At 38.7% G+C, this 20452-nt stretch overlaps 1 protein-coding gene across 13 annotated transcripts in view; it reads right to left on the bottom strand.

The window, feature by feature from the left end:
- The window catches only part of Akap13 (A-kinase anchoring protein 13), a 302662-nt gene that overhangs the window by 75389 nt on the left and 206821 nt on the right, over positions 1 to 20452 (bottom strand). For 5 of the 13 annotated variants that reach the window (XM_076545251.1, XM_015996510.3, XM_076545208.1 and 2 more), the window contains exons 9-13: positions 19059 to 19134; positions 16910 to 17046; positions 7064 to 7434; positions 4441 to 4494; positions 1235 to 1300 (exon numbers count right to left, since the gene is read on the bottom strand). In XM_076545251.1, coding sequence (XP_076401366.1) covers positions 1235 to 1300; positions 4441 to 4494; positions 7064 to 7434; positions 16910 to 17046; positions 19059 to 19134 — 704 coding nt within the window. The remainder of the gene's footprint in view (positions 1 to 1234; positions 1301 to 4440; positions 4495 to 7063; positions 7435 to 16909; positions 17047 to 19058; positions 19135 to 20452) is intronic. The other 8 variants (XM_042278208.2, XM_042278213.2, XM_076545231.1 and 5 more) reach the window with 3 other exon arrangements.

Raw genomic sequence — 20452 nt, 5'->3', positions numbered from 1 at the left:
TGTGTGCTCATCACATGGACCATTATAAAACTTTGCACTCCATTATATTTTGGTTGACAACTTTCTGGGTACACTTCTAACCAGAAAACCCTGGTTTCACTACTGAGCAACACCACCTGTGCACACCTGGCCAGATAGTTCCTGATGATGGCTTAGTGAGAATCATCAGCTGCAGATAGGCACATAAAACACAGGAGCATAAATGCTGAAAAAAGCAAACAGGGTGTGGAATTTTAAAAGGGAGATAGGTCTGAGGTACAGATGTTGTGGTTACTTTCTGAAAGTAAGAGGCTAAAGAGGAAGGCTAGCTGTCTACCCTCTCTGGAGCCACTAACTAGAATGCACACATCTGCTGTAACTACAGAGGGAACTTCTTTGAAAGAAGAATACAGGTGCAGCTAACTGTGTTCTCAGTTAATCAGCTGGAACTGCATCTGGATGTATACTGAAGCTATATAGTGATTTCTGTTCTGGGAAAACTGTACAGTTCGTTGCTACAATTAAGTTCATATATTCCAGCCCCAAAGGGCTTTTCTTCATAAAATACTTATGAACTGAAGCCATATGTCTCTATTTTCTCTAGTGGGTAAACTATTAACAAATTTGTTGATCTTATTTCAATATGACAATAGAAGTCATAATGAACTGCAACCAAGTGTCTCTGTAGAACCCATTTTTAACACCAGGCATAAGAAGAAAGTTTAGACCAGTAAAGAAACTTAGTTTTCCATTGTGAATTATGTGAAAAGCCTGAGAAAACCTCATCTCTGCTTACTACAAAACTTAATCCTAAAAATATTTTAATAATTAAATCTGGCTGCTTAACTCAAAGACAAATATGAAATGATGAGGCATCTAAATTCAGAACTTGAATGTAGGACTTGAAAGTATAATAAAAACCAGGGCCTATTAGCTGTCTTTTCTTAAGAATCTGGGAACTTGGAAAGACCAAAACAAAGACAAAGGCTTCCAGCGTAGACACAGGGTTCATGCAGAAAACACAGCCATCTACTGCTACTTGAGACAAACGATGCAGCAGCATTGGGTACTGTTCCTAGGCCATACTCCTGCAACTGGGTTAGTAGCGTCCATAGTGAAGGCAGCGGTATTCTATGCTCACAGATATCACAGGCTGCCCATATGCATTCCAGCCACAGAGAAGCCAGCTACAGCTCAAGGCCAGAAGTCTTACTTTACGATTCCTGGTTTGGTGGCTGGACATGTAATACTATACCTTCTGAAATTAAAGTCAGCATTCAGAGCAGCCGAGTACTGCACACCAGAGGGACACCAGCTCATACTGGAGATGACATCAAAGGCAGAAACAAGAAAGGGAGGGAGAGAAGAGGAAACGGGTTTGGGTTATTTAGTTTAAAAAGAAAGGATATAGAGATGGGCTTATGTAATCATTTATAAAAAAAAAAGATATGCAACACTGAGAATTTAGGAAAGGACTAGAAAAAGCACCACAGGAATTTAATATTGTTCAGTTGATGTCCATTCAGACACTGTTTTAGGAAAGGTCATGTGTGCTCCTTATGGGATGACTACTCTAACTGAAACTAAAGAATTCCTTCAACTAATCCCTTGGCAAAAACTGCAGCCCACTCATGGCTTCCTCTGCAGACATTCCCAGAGAGGTGTTCCACAAACCCACTGCTGTGGCCAAGTGTCTCTCTGTATTCATCATTGCTCCCACATCCTCAGGACAGTCACTGCTAGGCCTGAATTGAAAGAAAACGCTACAAACAGCTCAGAGGTCTCACTGAGAAAGCAGTGCCTTTTTCTATATGTTCCTGTTAAGGATCCAGATAAGCCAGGCAACATCTTATACAATAGTCAACTCATATTTCTTCTTTAGAAGCCATCCATTAGGTCTTTCTGCTTAAAATGAGGCAACTACAATAAAGGCCATCGCTTCCTTACAGTTTTAAACTGATAAGGAGATTTATTTTTCTTAGAGTTTTATGGTATTAATATGGAAATGCCTTTATTTTTAATTTGGTATCCATTTCCCCCAAGATTAAAAAAACATCCATTTGAGCAGCGGCTTCCTTGTTTATCCTATGCAATGTAGCAGGGGAGGAAAATCTAGGTAGGGTGGAAAAGTTGAAACAAATTATATAACAGACACTTTGTGACTAGAACTACATCAAAAGGTCAGGATCTTTGCTTGCTTGCTTACTTGTTTATTACTTGAGACACAACCCCAAGGTGTGGTCCTAGGTAAGAATTTTTGACTAACAAGTACCATCACTTAAAAAATACTGCTTTGGGGGGCCTTGAAATTCTAAGTGCTATGTTTTCGTCTTACTAACAATAACAAAGACCACGAAGAGTTCCTGACAACAGTTAAAGCAGTGCTGCGGACAGCAGAACCATTCGGTGGTCTCAGTCTCCAAGACCTCCAACAACTCTGCTTCGGTGGACAAGCCGTGAGACGGGGAAAATGGCGGGATGGATGCTATGATAGTTTCCTCTACAGCTTTTCCAAATGGTATAAAAAATTTCAAATCTGATTAAATAATAGTGTATGGCTCACAAAAGGGAAAAGAAAAATACACAGTTTGAGGCATCTCTCATTTGGGAAGAAGTATTAGACTGACTCAAACTTACTTGTGTAAACAGAAGTAAAACATAATTTACAAATATTTAAAAGGCTTAGAAGTCCATTCTTTGAAGTTATTAATTTAATTTTTAAACTTCCAATTGAATTACCTAAGTATCTGATTTCATTTCTTTTCTTTCTTTCTTTTTTTTTTTTTTTTTGCTTTTTGTTTTGTTTTTTTGAGACAAGGTTTCTCTGTAAAGTTCTGACTGTCCTAGAACTTGCTCTGTAGACCAGGCTGTCCTTGAACTCAGTCTGCTTCTGCCTCCTGAGTGCTGGGATTAAAGGCCCGTGCCACCATGCTCAACTGTGGTTTCTTATTAAAAAATAGAAAATCATTAACTCAATATACATTGCCAAATCATTCTTAAAAATAAGAATAATCTTTTTGTAGAGTTTTCAATATCTCCTTTGCTCTGAGACTATGATAATGCTGTGGAAAACGTTTAAAGTACAGAACAGGACAAGCAAAGACTCATCCAAGCATCACTAGATCTGGCAAGCTGCAATTGGTCTAAGTCTTTACCGACTCCTATCATGATTAAAGTGCATTTCGGAGAGCCTCCCAAATCATAAGGTTCTCTGGCTTTGAAGTTTAGGAGGTACAGTTTTTTTTGTTTTTACTTTGTTCTGCTTTTGAGAACAACTTTCTTCTTTAATACTTGTTGGAATATTTCAATTTTATAAATTTTAAAACTATGAATCATGCTCTTTCTACAAAAATAGTTTTCACTTAGGCTAAACTGTAAAGTCAAGGTGTGAGTCTGGTGTGCACAGCTTGGGCTGCAGGCAGCAACCTGTCGTTCCTTACCATGTAATCTAGTGCATGCTTCAGGTAGTTCATGACGAAGAGCTTTCCCAGAGACAGCAACAAATACATCGCTACAAGTCTGACACACTGTCTACTGAAAAAGGCAGTGGATAACCTGTTTGCCTGAAGAGCCTAACTGATATCATGACCATTTAGATTTATAAAAATGTTAGAATTTAAGATCAAAACTTCCCTAAAATATGGAATTAAAAGAAGACACATTTGAAAAATCATAGGAAAAAAAGTAGGAAGATTATTATTTTGCCTTTCTCACAAATATTCTGCAAATAGATAAAAGTATCTTTGCAAATGTCTCTTTATATGAGAAATACAATAAAAGAATCACACTTTCATGATTTCTAAATGATTTTTTTTAAAAAATAGAAGAAAATTCAGTAATAGCTCTACACAATAAAAGTCTTGAAAACATGAAGTAACTGAGTACGTATAATTAGGAATTAGTTCTTAGCTTATAAATATTACCTTCACTTTTTACTTGATAAGTAATAATTAAGCAATTCAAAAAAGGTATAAGCTTATGCCAGATTGCTTTCTGAAAATACTCTGTCAACAATGGAATGGAAACTACCAGGTTGCCAACTAATAAAAATCTTTCTTCATATTATTCAAGAATGTCCTGGAAATATTTTAGAACCTATGCATGAGTGAGTACAAATATATTTCTGGCTATTCTCTTTCTTTTCTGGACACAGAGGGAAGTATCTCCTAAGGTCCACTAGTTAGATACAACATGAAAACAAAACAAAGAACAAACAAACAAAACGAGACAAAGCCATCTGAGCCAGTAAGTGGGTGTGCACATTATAAATTTAGAACTAGAAAAAGACTTTAGACTAAAGAAACTATTTCCTATCAGGTGGACATAGCAACTAAGAAGCAGCTATATTTTATTTGCCTGAACCAGCAATATAAAAAAAGTTGTCCAATGTAACCAGAATGAGATGCTTGTTAGTACACACTCAGAGATGACATGGTTAGTTCAATTTAGTGAACTCTGTACCTTCTCCTATGAATGGGAGGTCTCCTGACAACATCCCCAAGAACTTGCATTGAACTGAAAATGAATGATGGAAGAGGTCAATAATGGAGGTGAACCACAATGATACACAAACACACAAAACACAGAGATCACACTTTGAAGAAACATATTCCCCAAAGACCAACAGTACAGGAGGGAAGAGACCAAAAGAATGAAGTGACAAAAATATCAGAACCCCAAACACCTGACAAAAAGGTAGCTTCTGTTCCCTCTGTACTCCAAGGAGTTAATTGGATGACAAATTATGAAGATTAGTGTAAGTTATAGAAGTAAATGGGCCAGAGAAAAGTGCCATTTAAAACATTAAAAGGGGTTCCCCTTCAAACTTTAAAATTCAGGTAACAAAATATACAAGTAATAATGTATGAATTAGCCAAACTATTAGTGTGATAAAACCTAATCACTATTCCATTACATCTCAAAGTACTAAGACAGTACTAGACAATCCTCTACATTAAGTTTAAATGGGCATGATATACAGGCTAAAAATACAAATAGATAACAAGTCTAAGATCACCATGTAATTTTGGGCAAGTCATTAAATCTGGCTTTAATTTCTTCACCTGAGCTACCTGATACAAATACATACAGCTCTGAAATCAGTCATTACAAACAGATCTATAGTGAGTTATGTAGGAAAATAACTGTATTTATACAGTAAATCCCATTCCCTGACCAGTTCTTTATCATTTAAGACAAGGACATTCTATCAAGAAGTTACTCAGGCTTCAGGGAGTAATTTCTGCCTGCAAGATCATTCCTGATGTCTGTATCAATGTTTTAAAAGAAAACAGCATGTATACTGGGAAGGAAAGCATTTGGAAATTAGTTTTTATATAACCTGAGATTTCAAAAGGATATAAACAAAATACAGCAAGTTAAGGCACTGCTTCTTATTTATTTTAGACTACTACCCTAATACAATGGAAGAATACGGGGTTGTCCAAAGACTTGGCTGAGATTAGAAACCTAGATTCTACTGCAGATGATGTAAAGTGTCTGCAACAGTCCTCTAATCTGCAACTATGGAAAAGTAACATCTGAATCATGGAGAAGATTAAAAACCAATGTAAGACAATTTGTTATGAAGAGTTTGAAAAAAACTGGCAAACCAGTATAGACTTTGATTCTGAGCTCAGCGAGGGCAGGGATTAATACCTTGTTTACCTCTATTTCTCCAGAACCTAGGATACTGCCAGACATAAAAAGAATGCCCAATGTGTTTTGGCTGATTAAAAGAATAAACTCGGGTCTGGAAAAATGGCTCAGTAGTTAACAGTACTACGTATTCTTCCAGAGGATCTGGTTTTGATTCCCAGCACCTATACTGTGGCTCACAACTGTCTGTAACTCCACTTCTAGAGGATATGATGCTCTCTTCTGGCCTCCTTGTGCGCCATGAACACACATTAAAACAAATTAAAAGAATAAACGAAGATCTGAGTATATGGCGGTGCATGCCTGTTATCTTAACACTTGTGTGGGAAAAGCAGATCAGGAGGCCAAGCCTGGCTTTCATAGTGACACTCAGGCCAGCCTTGGCTACATAAGACTCTGTCTCAAAACAAAACAAAACAAACAAAACAAAACAAAACAAATCTGACAACTGTGATTAAGATTACATGTACTTACAGCCACAATACAATTAGGGGGAAAAAAAAACCCCAAATAATCGTGTTATTTGTAACAATTGTTTTAAGCAACTGTCAGTAGCTGAGTGAGTGTGGTAGCTCCTGTCCGCAGTCTCAGAAATTCAAAGACTAAGCTAGGGAGAACCGTCTGGAGTTAATGGTTAATCTGTACTAAACAACGAGTTCCACATCAGCTAGAGCTATAGAGCAAGACCGTATTTCAAAAATCAGTCAAAACAAAGCAGCACCCCCTTTTCCTGGCTGAGAGCATCTTTTTAGGCAAGTAAAGTGGCCCTGGGGCAAGCACACCTGTAACCGGTTAGATGCTGCAGCATTTGGTCTGAAGATTAAAGTCAGAGGTCAGAAGCCAAGCCAACTTCTTACAGACGGCTGCCAAACTGAAGGACAAAAGCTGGGTAATACTTTGTAAATATTCCCCAAACTGTATGACATACAGAAAAATACCAACAATTTCAATGTATGTCATGAGTCCTGTGTCCTCGTGAGAATTACACATTGATAATTTAGACATGATCAAATTTCTGTATTAGAAACATATGGCTGTAATCCTCAGGAAACACCAGACCACTTAGATGTGTTGAGACTGTAAGATTTCATATTAATTAATAAACAGAATTCTCTCTTTCATATTCATGAACTTCACTGGCTGATTAATTTGGTAAGAATATGCCTTAGCATTTACTAAATATTCACTATATAACAATAAGGTTTATGTTATCACAGTTATATTGAAAGGAAAGCTTACATTGCTCAAGTGGCTGCCCAGGGTAAAGTCAGAACACACATCTGTCTGGTCTCAAAGCCTGGGTTATCTTTTTTCGACCAGTGTCTCCTTATTACATTTTTTATTTTTTAACCAGTAACAAAGCTACATCAGATACTTCTCAAGAGAGAACACACAGAGTTATGAAATGCACAGGCTCCCATCTTACCTCCGCTGGTTCATTTCTGCATCACTGGCTGCATTCTTCCCAGGCCCCCAGCTATGTCTCCGGAAAGGGGAAAGAGAACGCATGGAGTTCCTCAGAAAGGAGCAATTTGCAGGCACTTCAGTGATACTGTCCATTTCCTCCTCTTCCATTTCACCAGGGCCAACAGGCTCACTCTCGCTCTCTCGACGCTCAGGTCCCACTCCATGGCTAAGAAAGCCATCAGAGCGTTGATGATTTCTGGACCTACTTAACTTTGACGTCTGAGGAAGGGACACATCACTGCCATGAGAAGAATGTCGGTCCAGGGAAGCTGTGTCATCTGTAGAGGAACTGGATCCGGTGGTATCACAAAGCAACTGCTCTTCCTCAGGCTGTAAGAGAGAGAGAGCACATAGGGTTACAACCAACAGAACCAAGAAGACATCCTGTTCTGACAGACCACGCCAATGCTTCAGAGTTGACTGGACACAGGCAAGATCAGTAAGACTTCAAGCTGATCTTTCTTTTCTTAAATCCATGACTGCAGTTAGATTATACGTCCCCTGGTTCAACAAAGGAATGTTTTAGATATAACTGTCATTTTATTAAAGGTACTAGACTATATAGAAGACACATTAACTTTTCTTTTTAACGGAGAAAAAAACAATTCTTAGTTTAGTTCTTTTAACCCACCATCAACTGAAGTGAAGAAAACCATTAGTCTCTAGGATTTCTGCTTATGAAACTCTAAGTTCTTATCATACTAGTTTTTTTTAGAAGGTCTAACTGAAACAAGTCAGCCAGTACAGCTACAATAAGGCGGAGAATTTACTATCCCAAAGCCAAGTACAACTGTTGTCTACTTTTGAAAACTGCCGAATAGTTTTAATTCCACCAAAAGCCTGTCACAGGAGCCTAACAGGCTTTACTGAGAATTGGTTGAGTGCTCTGAAGCCAAGTCACATAAAATCATCCTGATAATAAGGTGTTTAGTAAGGTGACAATGCTGGCTAAACTCTAGTACCTAAGAGGAATTATGCAAATCTTGTCTTAGTAGCTTGACATTCCCTACTTACTGAGAGGCATCAAGTGTACAGGATGATGAGTGAAGGAAAGACTAACTCCATTTCACATTACACAAAAAACCAAAAGGCTATTTTGGCTTTTCACTAGACAAGGAGCAGGAAATAGGTAAAGGCATGCAGAATGACCACCCCCCTTTTCACAGTACACCTTAATCAAGACATTCGGTGACATTAAAGAAAATCTTTAAAACAGGCTCTCACTATAAAGCCCTGGCTGTCACCATAAACTCACAGAGACTGTCGTGCCTCCTGAGTACTGGGATTAAAGGTGTGTGACACTGAGCCCCCAGACTTTGGTGCAGTGTTTTAGTAAGACTAAATGAAAGAGAAGTAACTCCTCTAAGCTGTTCCTTAACTTCCACAAGCATGCCATGGCACACACACCCATACACATACACAGTAACTGAATAATAAAATGCAATAAAAAGGTGAAGACATGTGATTTTTAAGAGAAAACTCTTAAAGAGGTTAAAACTCACAAGAACTAATGAGTCCTTTCAGCACTGGAGTGGAAAATAGCCCTGAACTTGGAGTCTTTTTAAAGCCTATACAACACTTTTAACTCAAAGTACACTACCACCTGTGAAAGGCACCTTTATACACCGGGCTTCAGCTTACCTTCACTCTGAAAAGTTCAATTTCCTAGTGTGCTTTTTAAACAGTGTGAGATGAATGGAGAGAAAAGACACTGAGAGGTGAGAAAACTTGAGTCCCAGAGCACTGAACAGTGAGCAGCAAATCAAGACACAAATCTAAGTTATTATCCTACTGTGTTATTTCAGTTGCCTTTTAAAAAACCCAATGAGAACGAGATCTTGATGTCAGAATCCAAGAGTCCCTTCACTGGTTCAAGAGGAGAAATAAAACTACCTCATCGGGTAAATTTTAATGGGCAAGAGGTGTTATTTTAAAATAAAATTATTGGTGGAACATAATGGTGTACAACCTGTAATCCCAGCACCTGGAAGGTAAAGCAGGAAGATCAGGAATTTCAGGACAGCCTGAGTTAAAACAATAAGAAGGAACACTGCAGGAAACAAAGTACTGAGTTAAAGCTTATTCTTTACAAGACAGCTGTTCCCAGTATGGAAATGACTCCCGGTCAGAATAACAGGTACTTTCCCACTTGGTACCTTGTCTGAAAAGGACATTTATTAAAGATATAAAATAGTCCCGTCCACGGTAGTGTGCGTGCGTACACGCACGTGCATGCTGGGAACTGAATTTAGGGCCTTACATATGCTGGGCCTGAATTGTACCACTGAATTATATTCCCAGCCTCTAATCCAAAACTCTTAAGTCAAACTCTTAAAAAATGTATCTATCTTTTGGTACAACATTAAAACAAAATGAGAAAAAAATTGTGACTTCTTCATACACATATCCTCATCTCTTTTTTTAAAACTGTTTTTATTTTATGTATACTAGTGTTTTGCCTAAATGTATGTCTGTATACCACATGCACGCCTGGTGCCCACGGGAGACAGAACAGGGCACCAGGTCCCCTGGGACTAGAGTTAAAGATGGTTGTGAGCCACCATATGGGTGTTAGGAATCAAACAAAGGTCCTCTGGAAGATCTGTCAGTGCTCCTAAGGGCTGAGCCATCTCTCTAGCTCCTACACATATTTTTAAAAAGGCAAAAATCTGACATGACTATATCCTCAACACACTCTGTGAAATTTCCTGATGTTTACTTATTCTAACTTAGCTCTCACTGAGACATGACAAGGAGTCTTCACACTAACTACTTGATGTCTTTAGTCTTGTACTCGTGGTGGGTCACACAGTATCCTATTCTTGTACTAGAATATCTTTTCTGAATTACTCCATTCTAATGAGTCTGTGGTCATTAAAGGAAAAAACAGAACACCACAACATAAATTGACACTAAGCTCAATTATTATATACTAAGGCTAATAATAGTTTAATTTTGGAGTTAATCTAAAGAAAGCTTTAAAATGCTTTCCTCCAAGACTTTTATATGTCTTCAAAAGCATTTACCAATTTTACCAAGCCCTTATATTATTCCTGTCCTACAGAAAATTTTGAGTGGGATGGTGAGATGGCTCAGCAGGAAAATGCACATTTGGCCAGTAGTGATGACCTGAGTTAGAAGGACAGAAGGACAGAACTGGCTCTCCACGTTCTCCTCTCACCTCTACACAAGCACCATGGCATGGACATGCACACCCACACTCAAAATAAGTAACTAACTAAATGTAAAGAGAATAAAAAGAATGAAGAAAATTGTGAGTGCCCTAACCAGAAGTCAGCTTCATATATTGTCATCTATAGTTATGTATTTTCTAAGGCAGTCATATTTACCCCACAGAGGCATGGCATTTAGACATGCTGTTCTATCTATAAGAATGCCGTCTCCTCTTTCTCTTAAGACAGGATCTCCCTGTGTGGCCCAAGGCTGACTCTGAATTCCAGATCCTCTGACCTAAGCCTCCTGGATACTGGCGTGAGGACATGACCTCTCAGTATTCCAGACATACATTCATGGTCTTTGGAGCTACAGTGTTACTTGAAGGCTTATGGAAAGGCACTGTCTAAATCATAGATGATACAGAGTACAAGAAATACAAGGTTTTTACAACTTTGAATTCTTTTCAAAACAAAATTCTAGTTCCTAGATCTAAGATATAAAATCTTAGAGATACTTAATAAGATGTAAAAACTATTCCTTTCACTATTTTAACCTCATCCCCACTGTATTTCTATTTGTATATTAGAAGGGAGAATCAGAAACCATTTTTAACCTCTAACAAGATGTTCCAAGCCTAAAATCTGAAGTCTTCTTTAAAAGCTCTTTAGTATGTCAGTTTTTCTTTAAAGAGATCATGGATCCTAAAATACTTGCCTAGAGCAGCAATTCTCAACCTGTAGGTTGCAACCCCTTTGGGTTCACAGGAGTCGCATATCAGGTATATACATTATAATTCATAACAGTAGCAACATTACAGTAATGAAGTAGCAACAGAATCATTTTAAGGTCGGGGGTCACAACATGAGGAACTGTATTAAAGAGTCACAGCATAGAGGAATGGGGTACCATGCATCAATTCATGATACTTGACTTATGTAGACTAAAAACTAGTTATTTTGGGTCTTAACGTAATTCAAGCCCTTTTCCCTATCCCTCTGCATCAAAGAATAAAGAGAGAAGAGTAGAAGGGACTGAGAAAGTACACGAAAGTGGTGCCTGGTAAAAAGGAAAAATGTTGGAGAAACAGAGACTGCGTCTACATCTGAGGCTGACAAATAAATCATTTCTTCCAGGAGATTTTGCTCATCTTTTGCTCATCCATCTTGAATGCAGGATTGGAAAACACACATACACACACACACACACCCCTACCTCTATCACCATCTTTTCCCTTAGACTTTGTATACTACTGAAAATCTGCAAAAACAATCAGGCTAGCTAAAGTCCCTACCAATACTCAAACAAGTGTGGCCGCTCTGTACAAGCAATGACCCTAAATAGATAGATAGCTCTACTTGAGGGCAGTAGCTGGGTCACAAAAACGGTCCAAAGACCCTATTTTGCTTAAATTAATGGAAAGGCCTAAATAAAATCATAAATAAAATGACACTATACATATAAAAATCTTAGAAACTGTTGCTACTATTAAACAATTATGATATAAATTTGAATAATAATAGGTACTTATCTCATGTGAGGTTTTATTTTTCATTTTAAAATTTTTATAAGTTCCTTGGTAGTTTTGTACGGCATGTTTATCATGTGAGGCTTTAAGTGATTTAGATATATTATCCTTTTTAATCCTTCCTATTATTTGATTTAGTAAATGTTCCTATTTCCATTCTAGAGGTGAGAAAACAGGTTAACTCAAGGCTCTCTCTCTTTTTTTTTTGCTAGTCAGCTCGAAGAGCTAGGTGCGTCCACCCCACTTTTTAAGTTCTTTATATGGTTCTAAAAACAGCTAGAATTGAATCCTCCTGAATAAACCACAAAGCTGTTGTTAAAGTGACAAACAGAATACTGAGATACATCTTAATCCTGAAAATAAAAGCCCAAAACTATAAATCTTTAAAGCAAAAACATCGACACAGACACAGAAAGCAAACGGGCAAACACACAAAGCAGTCAGCTGAACAAGAGTCTGTTAAATTATCCCTCTTCAGATTAGCCATTTGAGCTAACCAAGACACTTTCACGTAAGTAAATAGGCAAGTGATATAAGAGGAAATATTTGCAAATCATGAATCTAACAAAGGAGCAGTATCCAGGATATATGTCATCCATTCCTCTCTAACAACAAATAATGCAATTATTTGAATGGGCAAAGATATGAACAGACACTCTCTACAGGAAGACACATGAGTTGCCAATGGACATGTGAAAATCTGTTTAATATCACCAGTTGTCAGGAAATACAAATCAAAACCATAATGAGATAACACTGCATGGATACCAGAAACGTTAATATTAAAACAACTGTGCTTGTTACTAAGGATGTAGAGTAACTGGGATTCTCAACACCAATGAGAACACTAGAGATGGCCAGTTTCTTGTATGACTAAGAATTCCACTCCCAGGGTTGTACAGAATACTGATTCCTCAGATCCCATTTATATGACTTTCTGAATCAGAGGAAAAAAATATCTTTTGTGTTTCTTCTGGAGGGCTGGATGGTCACTGAAAAGGGTGTCATGTGAGGAGACTTTCCACAGTTATGCTTTATAGCCTACATGCTCATGCAGCTTCAGGTTACAAAGGTGGAGGATGTATTCACCAAGAGTAACTGAATTCTCAGGAGTTATATATAAATTATACATCTTTCAACCACAGAAAAACACTGCTTCTAGGAATTTACACCTGATGTGTATGGACACACCTGTAATGTGTTTTGAATTGTATCATCAAATTTAGGCAGACTGGTGGTGACCAGAAGCACAGCTATGTACGAAGTAAACAATAAAAAATGGCAGTAGCTGAAGGTGAGTACAGGGGTGCTCGCTGCGATATTCAACAGTTCTATTTTTTTTCTGTTTTTATAATATATTTTGGGGGAAATGCCTTTCTCTTAGAAAGTTATAAATTCTATGTATGTATCTCCAGAAAGATAAACATTACTAACCACAAGATACACAAAAACTGTCACACGATACATAGTGATACTACACCCGAAGGAATCCTGTTTGATACTGCCAAACAAACAGCCCTTTATTTATTCAACAGGTATTTATTATTATTTATTTTATACATAAGACATACAACTATACTATTATCTAGAGAAACCACAGCTCACATTTTAAACACTCATCACATGCCCCAAATCACATTATCTTTTTATGTGGAGCATTCTATCTAAGAATCTTAAGTCCTGGATTAGAGTGATGTATACCAACTACATTTTCTCAGCTAGTGCCAAAAAGGATCCCAGGATTTCATCTCACTTTAAAGACAAAGTATAAGTTTTATGCTGCTCATCTAAAACCAGGAACCAGCAAATATTTGTGAGAATCAACATGAAGCTCTCAATGCTCACTGCAGAGTCCCAGTTCCCAGGAGGTGCATGTTGTTAAAGAGACTTCCTAAGGACTAGAGATAAACAAATGGCTGCAGGAAGTGACCTAATGCTCCACTCAGTTCACAGAAAAGCATGTTGCAATGGCTTGACTAAAGACTCCCTCTAACCCCCAAGACTGAAAGGGAGGAGGGAAGGGCCCCCGGGAAGACACCGTGGGACCGTGACATCGCACAGCACATACTGAAACAACAGCAAGAGAGGAGTGACTTTAAGAGAGCAGCCGATGTCTATCTACCGACCCAGTCTTGACTGAAAATCACTGGTTTTCAGAGCCACCCTGAAGAGACTGAAAGCACAGTAACAGAACAGGAAGAGGCCTCAATTCTGTTCCTCAGTCGTTCGGCTATTTTAGGCAAGCCTCTTTAGCAATTGTCATAGGGTTTCTACTGCCGTGACAGAACATCATGACCAACAGCAACTTGGGGAGGAAAGGGTTTATCTCACGCTATAGTTCCACATGACAGCCAACACAGAGGGAAATCAGGGCAGGAACTCACACAGGGCAGGAACCTGGAGGCAGGAGCTGGTGCAGAGGCCACGGAGGGGTGCTGCTTACTGGCCCTGCTCCTCATGGCTTGCTCAGCTTGCTTTCTTAAAGAACCCAGGACCACTAGCCCAGGGGTGGCACCCCTGACAGTGAGCTAGGCCCTCCCCCATCAACCAACAATCAAGAAAATGCAACATAAGCTTGGCCACAGGCCAACCTGGTAGGACACATTTTCCCAACTGAGGTTCTCTCTCTTCTCAAATGACTCTAGCCTGGGTCAAGCTGACATAAAACCAGCCAGCACATACCAAACAAAAACTATTCCTTGTATGGTATAAGGGACAAAGCTACCTACCTGGTTGCTGGACATATGAAATTTTATATACATAGATGCATGTATGCATGTATTATATAAAATCCAGGTCAGTACCTTGTCAGTATTATTAATTAGCTCTTAATTTTATCAAAGCTAGGAAAATTAGTTATTTTAAGGACTCTGGGTCATTCACAGCTTTGGAAGAAGAAATGGGAGGAAACATCCCCACTCCCACCCTCAACCGGCCCCAGGCCATCTGGACATTCTCATGCATGCATGAGGTGAAAGTTCATCCACGCTGCCTGGCTTTTCTCCAGGTACTCCAGTTTACAATGTAGGTGGAAGTTTGTCTGAGGTACATGTTTCAGCTTTAAATATTGTCTACTCTCCCTGGAAAAATGTGCAGCATCTAGTAAAGGTTCTTTGTATGAGTATCTCCTACGTGCTTTTAATAGCTTGAGTAAGATGGTAAAGTAGAGAAAATTCTCATTTCTTTTTTTTTTAAGGTAAGCAAACCACGTAATTTAGTGATCAGAAATAATTATCTCTCCGAGGAGAGGGTAACACCAGGGACAAACTGCCCACATGTTCTGTATCGAAGAGGTAGGCAAACAAATATTTCCTGAAGGAAGATTATTAAACTTAAAAAACAAAACGTAAGCTGGAGAGGTGGCTCAGCTGTTAAGGGCATTTGTGCTCTTCCAAAGAACCTGAGTTCAATTTCTAGAATTCATGTTGGGCAGTATATACAATCTCTAACTCCAGGTCCAGGGGATCCAATGCCTGCTTCTGGCCTCCATAAGCCACATCCCCAACACAACTCCATATAAAAATAAACCTTAAAGAAAAACCCTTCTTACTATTAGGATACACAAGCATACATAATTGTTTGATAATTTCTTAAGTATTCATTACTCAGTTCCAGTCATTATGAGCCAATTTTAAAGCTGGAGTTTTATCCTGAGTTTTACAGGAACACTGAAGCACATATCTCTCCTCCCCAAACTGTAATGTAAAAAATGCATTTGTTAAGAGCTTAGAAAGAAAAGGAGGGAGGGAGGGAGGGAGGAAGGCAGGCAAAACAAAAAAGGTCTCCAAACAATAACACTGGTTTTCCTCTTCCTATGTGACTTCAAAGGCAAATCTTCCCCTAAACCCCAACAAGACTAGGCCGAATTACTCTATCAAGTTCACAATCCTCCTGTGGTAACAGGCATGAACCACCAACCTGGCCAGCAAGTGACAAGACAGAAATCCTAAAGTCGTACCATAAATCTTTCCAAGAGCCTTCAGAAGACAATCAAAGGAACAGGGTAGAAAGGGTTCGGAAGGACAAACGGAATATGAGGGCTGACGGACAAAAATGAAAAGAGCAGAATTCTAGACTTTTATGATGTTGTTCCTATACCGTAAGAGTTCAACACATGAACATCACACTGTCTCGAATGGTTTAATCACACACTAACAAAACTGCTCTGGCAACTTCTTCAGAGTCGTAAAGCCAGCAGGAGGACTCTTCTTCACAGCTGCTCCAATGTTTCTGCCCCTCCAGTCCTATCAGGGAAACCACTTGTGGCATGTAACTGAGGACAGCATCCCCTGCCGCCTCTGCTGTGGGGAAGGCCTCTTAGAGGACAAAACAGAATTTGCTGCACACAGAAACAACCTCAAGCTTCCAACCTCCATCTTCCCTAGCTCCTCACTAGAGAAAAAACTTAACTTCTCTACCATAGATCTAGAAAGTTCCAATTAAGTAGTCTGGAGGAAAGGTGATGTCATCAGACTTAGCAGAGAGTGGCAGGCATCCACACATTAATCAGAATGACTCTATGGTTAGTTTATACGTATGACATCATACAGTCTGAGTTGTGGTCCCTTTCTAACCACTGAAGGGTGCTCACTGTCCTCTGGCTTAGTTCATTCTAAAGGAACTCCCCTGCCGTTTGACTTCAACCCAAGTTGAAGACAACTTTGATTGTCTCATGTAACCAGCCGTGATTTTTCAGAAAATAAATCTAATAAATCTGGCCAATGCCCGTTTCTAAGCCCTGGTAATATGGACTTTCCTTCTTTAAATAGAATACCTACACCCCTTTGTGAGTGCTCCAGCTAGGCTGTTTGCTGCAGCTTAGAAAGAGAAGGGAGGGAGGGAGGGAGGGAGGGAGGGAGGGAGGGAGGGAGGGAGGGAGGGAGGAGGGAGGGAGGGAAGCGGCAGCAGGCAAAGCAAAGGAAGTGCCCCCACAGCCACTCTGAATACAAGGCCTGCTGGGTCACAATTCATTAGTTAGAGTCACACATTAAAGTCATGGGATGACAATGAGCACAAGGGAAATCACAGTAAAAAAGGGCTCAGTAAGGCCAAATGAGATCCGGAGAACTGTGGGTCAAAATGAACAGAAGCGTCCTCTAGTACCTTGGAGAAGATGATGCTGTCCATTTCGTCACTGGGTGAGTGGAAGAGGTCAGAATCACTCCCTGAGCCTCTCTGAAGCACGCCTTCTTTTGAGGCACACTCGGTGCCCAGTCCAACATCTAAGAAGCTTTCACATTCTGGAAAAGAACAATTATTTAACCAATACCTGTTTGTTTGTTTTTTTAAATTCACTTCCTGCTTCATACCAACACTCAGTCATTTCTTTCTATTGTTCACCCACCTCTTTGCTTTCCCAGCCTTTCTTCTATTTTAGATATTTACAAAGTTAAAAAGCTCACAGTCTAGGAGCTTTTAGGTATATTAACTGACACAGTTACTTTTTCTGTTAGGCATTTGGCTAGGTTCTGGGAAGACATTTAACATGTTCTTGCAGAATGGGCTATTCACAATCTTGTGGTATAAATGAACACAGTAAGAGAAAATTTCATTGCAGAATTATATAAAAAATACCATAATAAGGAGGAGGACCTATGAGTTAATCTTAAATCATTAAGTCACAATTATGAGCTTAGTGGGTAATTTAACAATGTTAGTTCAATGGAAATAGTATGGTTTCTTCAAAAGACCGTAATTATGGGTATTTTAGCACCCCCATTCTATACAGTACACAGTAACAGTACGGTTGGTGGGTTTGTGATATTTCTATTCCTGCCTTTTTTGCCACTAGGAAAACACCAAAAAACTCCGTATTGTGACGGGGGGTAGGGGGTGGGGTGGGGAATGCTAGAGGGAGAGCTACAATCTAAAGACTATGTCTAAATGCCAGCCTAGAAAAGGAGCCCACACAATACATTTTCATAAAAATCCACAGATTCACCTCTGGTAGGAGTACCTTACCTAAAAAATAAAACCAAGCTAGCCTAAGGTTATAAGCCAAGTTTGGGATAAGAAGGTTAATGTGTGAGATTAAACTGGCTGTTTGGAGGAAAGAAGAGTATGGAGGGAGGAAAGAGGAACAGCCATAATCCATTACAGCTCCATCATGACCTTCACTGGGGTAGGGATCCCTAAGGCAAACTTAATGTACGCTCCATGTCACCTATGCTGGGACATTTTCAAAAGAAACAGAATCCTTGCTTTCTCCCAATACTCCCTTCCTAATGAATGAAGTGGAATATATTAAAGTATGAAGTGGAAACAAGAGCAAAGAACACTGATTTTAGGATGTTTAGATAGATGACTCTTGCTTAAAAGAAAAACCCAGGCAATTTAATCCTATGGGTCTTCACTTCTATACCAGTAAAATGGGATGACTAGTACATCCCTAAAAGTCACACTGACAGTTAACAGCAAATTAGAAATGTAGTAACTAGACATCTGGCCTGGATGGAGCACACTGCAGGTGTGTGATACATATGCCTAAATCACGATTTGGTTTCATTAGTTCTTAATGTACAACCAATCTGCTTATTCGTGGAGTTATACTGTAAAGGAGTGTTTTTAACAGTTCATGATTATGACCTGACAAAGACTGCAACTCAAATCAAGTTCCTTAAATAAACAGATTGAGCCATGAAGTCTAGCGGTCCTTCCGTGTTACGAATATTCAAATTCCAAGACTTTACTCAACAATCACATGGCAGAAGTTTCATTCTTGGGTAGCTGGTTACACTTTCAGAAAAGTCACTGTTAGCTAAAGGAACCAAAACATAGGTGTGGGCATACTTTTACTTCCAACACCTTTGAACTTGTAAGCCTTGCATACAACCATACATAATATTCTGAAATAGCACTCTCAAGAAGTGTGAAAAATACAGAAGAAAACACTTTCCATATTAGTTTTCAATACTTCCTTTGTAACACAGTCAACAGTTGAGAAACGATAGAAAATCTCTCAGGGCATAAAAGACTAGGGCAATCTTCTCTCAATTTAAATAGTACTGCAAGATATCCATAGCTAAATTGTCCCTAAAAGGTCAGCAAATGAGAAGGATTTGATAATTTCTAAAGTAGATTAGTAAAAACCAGAACAGTAAACAGAGGCTTTGTTGGTGAAGCCGACTGGAGAATTCAAAACTGCAAAGTGCTCCTATATATCTTTCTTCTGGTCCGCTGCGTACTGCACTCCGGAATGGCAGACCACAACATCAAATTATTTCTTCCAGAGCAGGACTGTGACCAGGCCTACCTGAGCTCTGTTTGGAAGCCAGAAGAGATGCGGCTTCAGGGCATGGCTCTATGGTACACCAGCTTTCTCGGTTGATCTGGAAGAGAAAAACAATTTGCTTTAGACAATAAGGTAACTTTATAGCTTCAGAAAGTTTGTGTATTGTTCACATCCTCTGACTGTTAGTATTTTATTGCAAGGTAGGTAAAACTAGGCCAAAAGAGAAAACAAACTCTACTGCAATATAAACAAGGCAATCTACTTTGTGCTAAAAGCTCTGAAAAGACTGTCAGTAATAATGGCATACAAAAGCAATGGGAAAAGATTCACAAAGGGTTAGCCACAGTACAGACCAAGGGTGAAATAAAAAAATAATAAATACAAAGACAGTATACTAAAATCACATATTTGGTGTCATAACTTGCTATTTTGAAAAGCATACAAAATTTGAGAATTTTAAAAATACAAAATAATCCCTATTTAAGAATATACCAGGTACTATGTTAAGAATTCATTACTTGTCTGGCTTACAGAGTGAGTTCCAGGATAGCCAGGGCTATAGAGAAAAACCCTGTCTCGAAAAACCAAAAAAAATTTCTGAACTCATTTTCTCATTGAATGATCATAATTGCTACAGGAAGTTTGTATCACTTCTATTAAACCAAAGGCCTGGGCTCAGAAGGGTAAAACACAGTAGAACCGCAAGCAGAGAAAATGTGCATGACTTGGAAATGCAAAGGTACTCCATCCCTAAGACACACTGCTTAACTACTTTATTATGAGAACTTCCTAATTTCATTGATGTTTAAGTAATACGTTTTTAAATTAACGTTAAACATTTCAACATGCTATTCTCAGTAACTGAAAGAACAAGTAGATAGATACAAGGATCTAGAAAATGTCAGAAACTTCTAACAGTCCGACCTAATCAACACACAAAATATGCAGCAGGGCACATTCCTAAGTGCACTTGCAATGTTCATATGGTGACACACAAAACAACACAAAATAAGATAAAACTTCTGGGCTCTAATACATAAGATATGCTGCATATTTAACAGGATTAAAAACCACAAAAACTTTGCTTTTTATTAACTACAACACTATTAAAGCCGAAACCCAAGTCAAAAGCCTGGAATCCCATACAAATCTTAAAAAACAGAAAGAAAAAAAAAGTTTTTGCAAAGAAAACACTATTAAGTAACCTAAAATTCATATAAGAAATATTAAAGAAAATATGTTGAACTGAATACAAATTAAAGTTTCCATATAAAAATTTGCAGGCTATCACTAATGCATTGCTCAGAACAAAAATTGAACACTTTAAAATGCTTTCACTAGAGCTGGGCGGTGGTGGCGCACGCCTTTAATCCCAGCACTCGGGAGGCAGAGCCAGGCGGATCTCTGTGAGTTCG

Source organism: Peromyscus maniculatus, chromosome 1 (assembly GCF_049852395.1).
Source record: "Peromyscus maniculatus bairdii isolate BWxNUB_F1_BW_parent chromosome 1, HU_Pman_BW_mat_3.1, whole genome shotgun sequence".
Taxonomy (NCBI): domain Eukaryota; kingdom Metazoa; phylum Chordata; class Mammalia; order Rodentia; family Cricetidae; genus Peromyscus; species Peromyscus maniculatus.
Note: the sequence above shows the minus strand (reverse complement) of the source record. Positions and strands in the feature narration are given on the sequence as shown.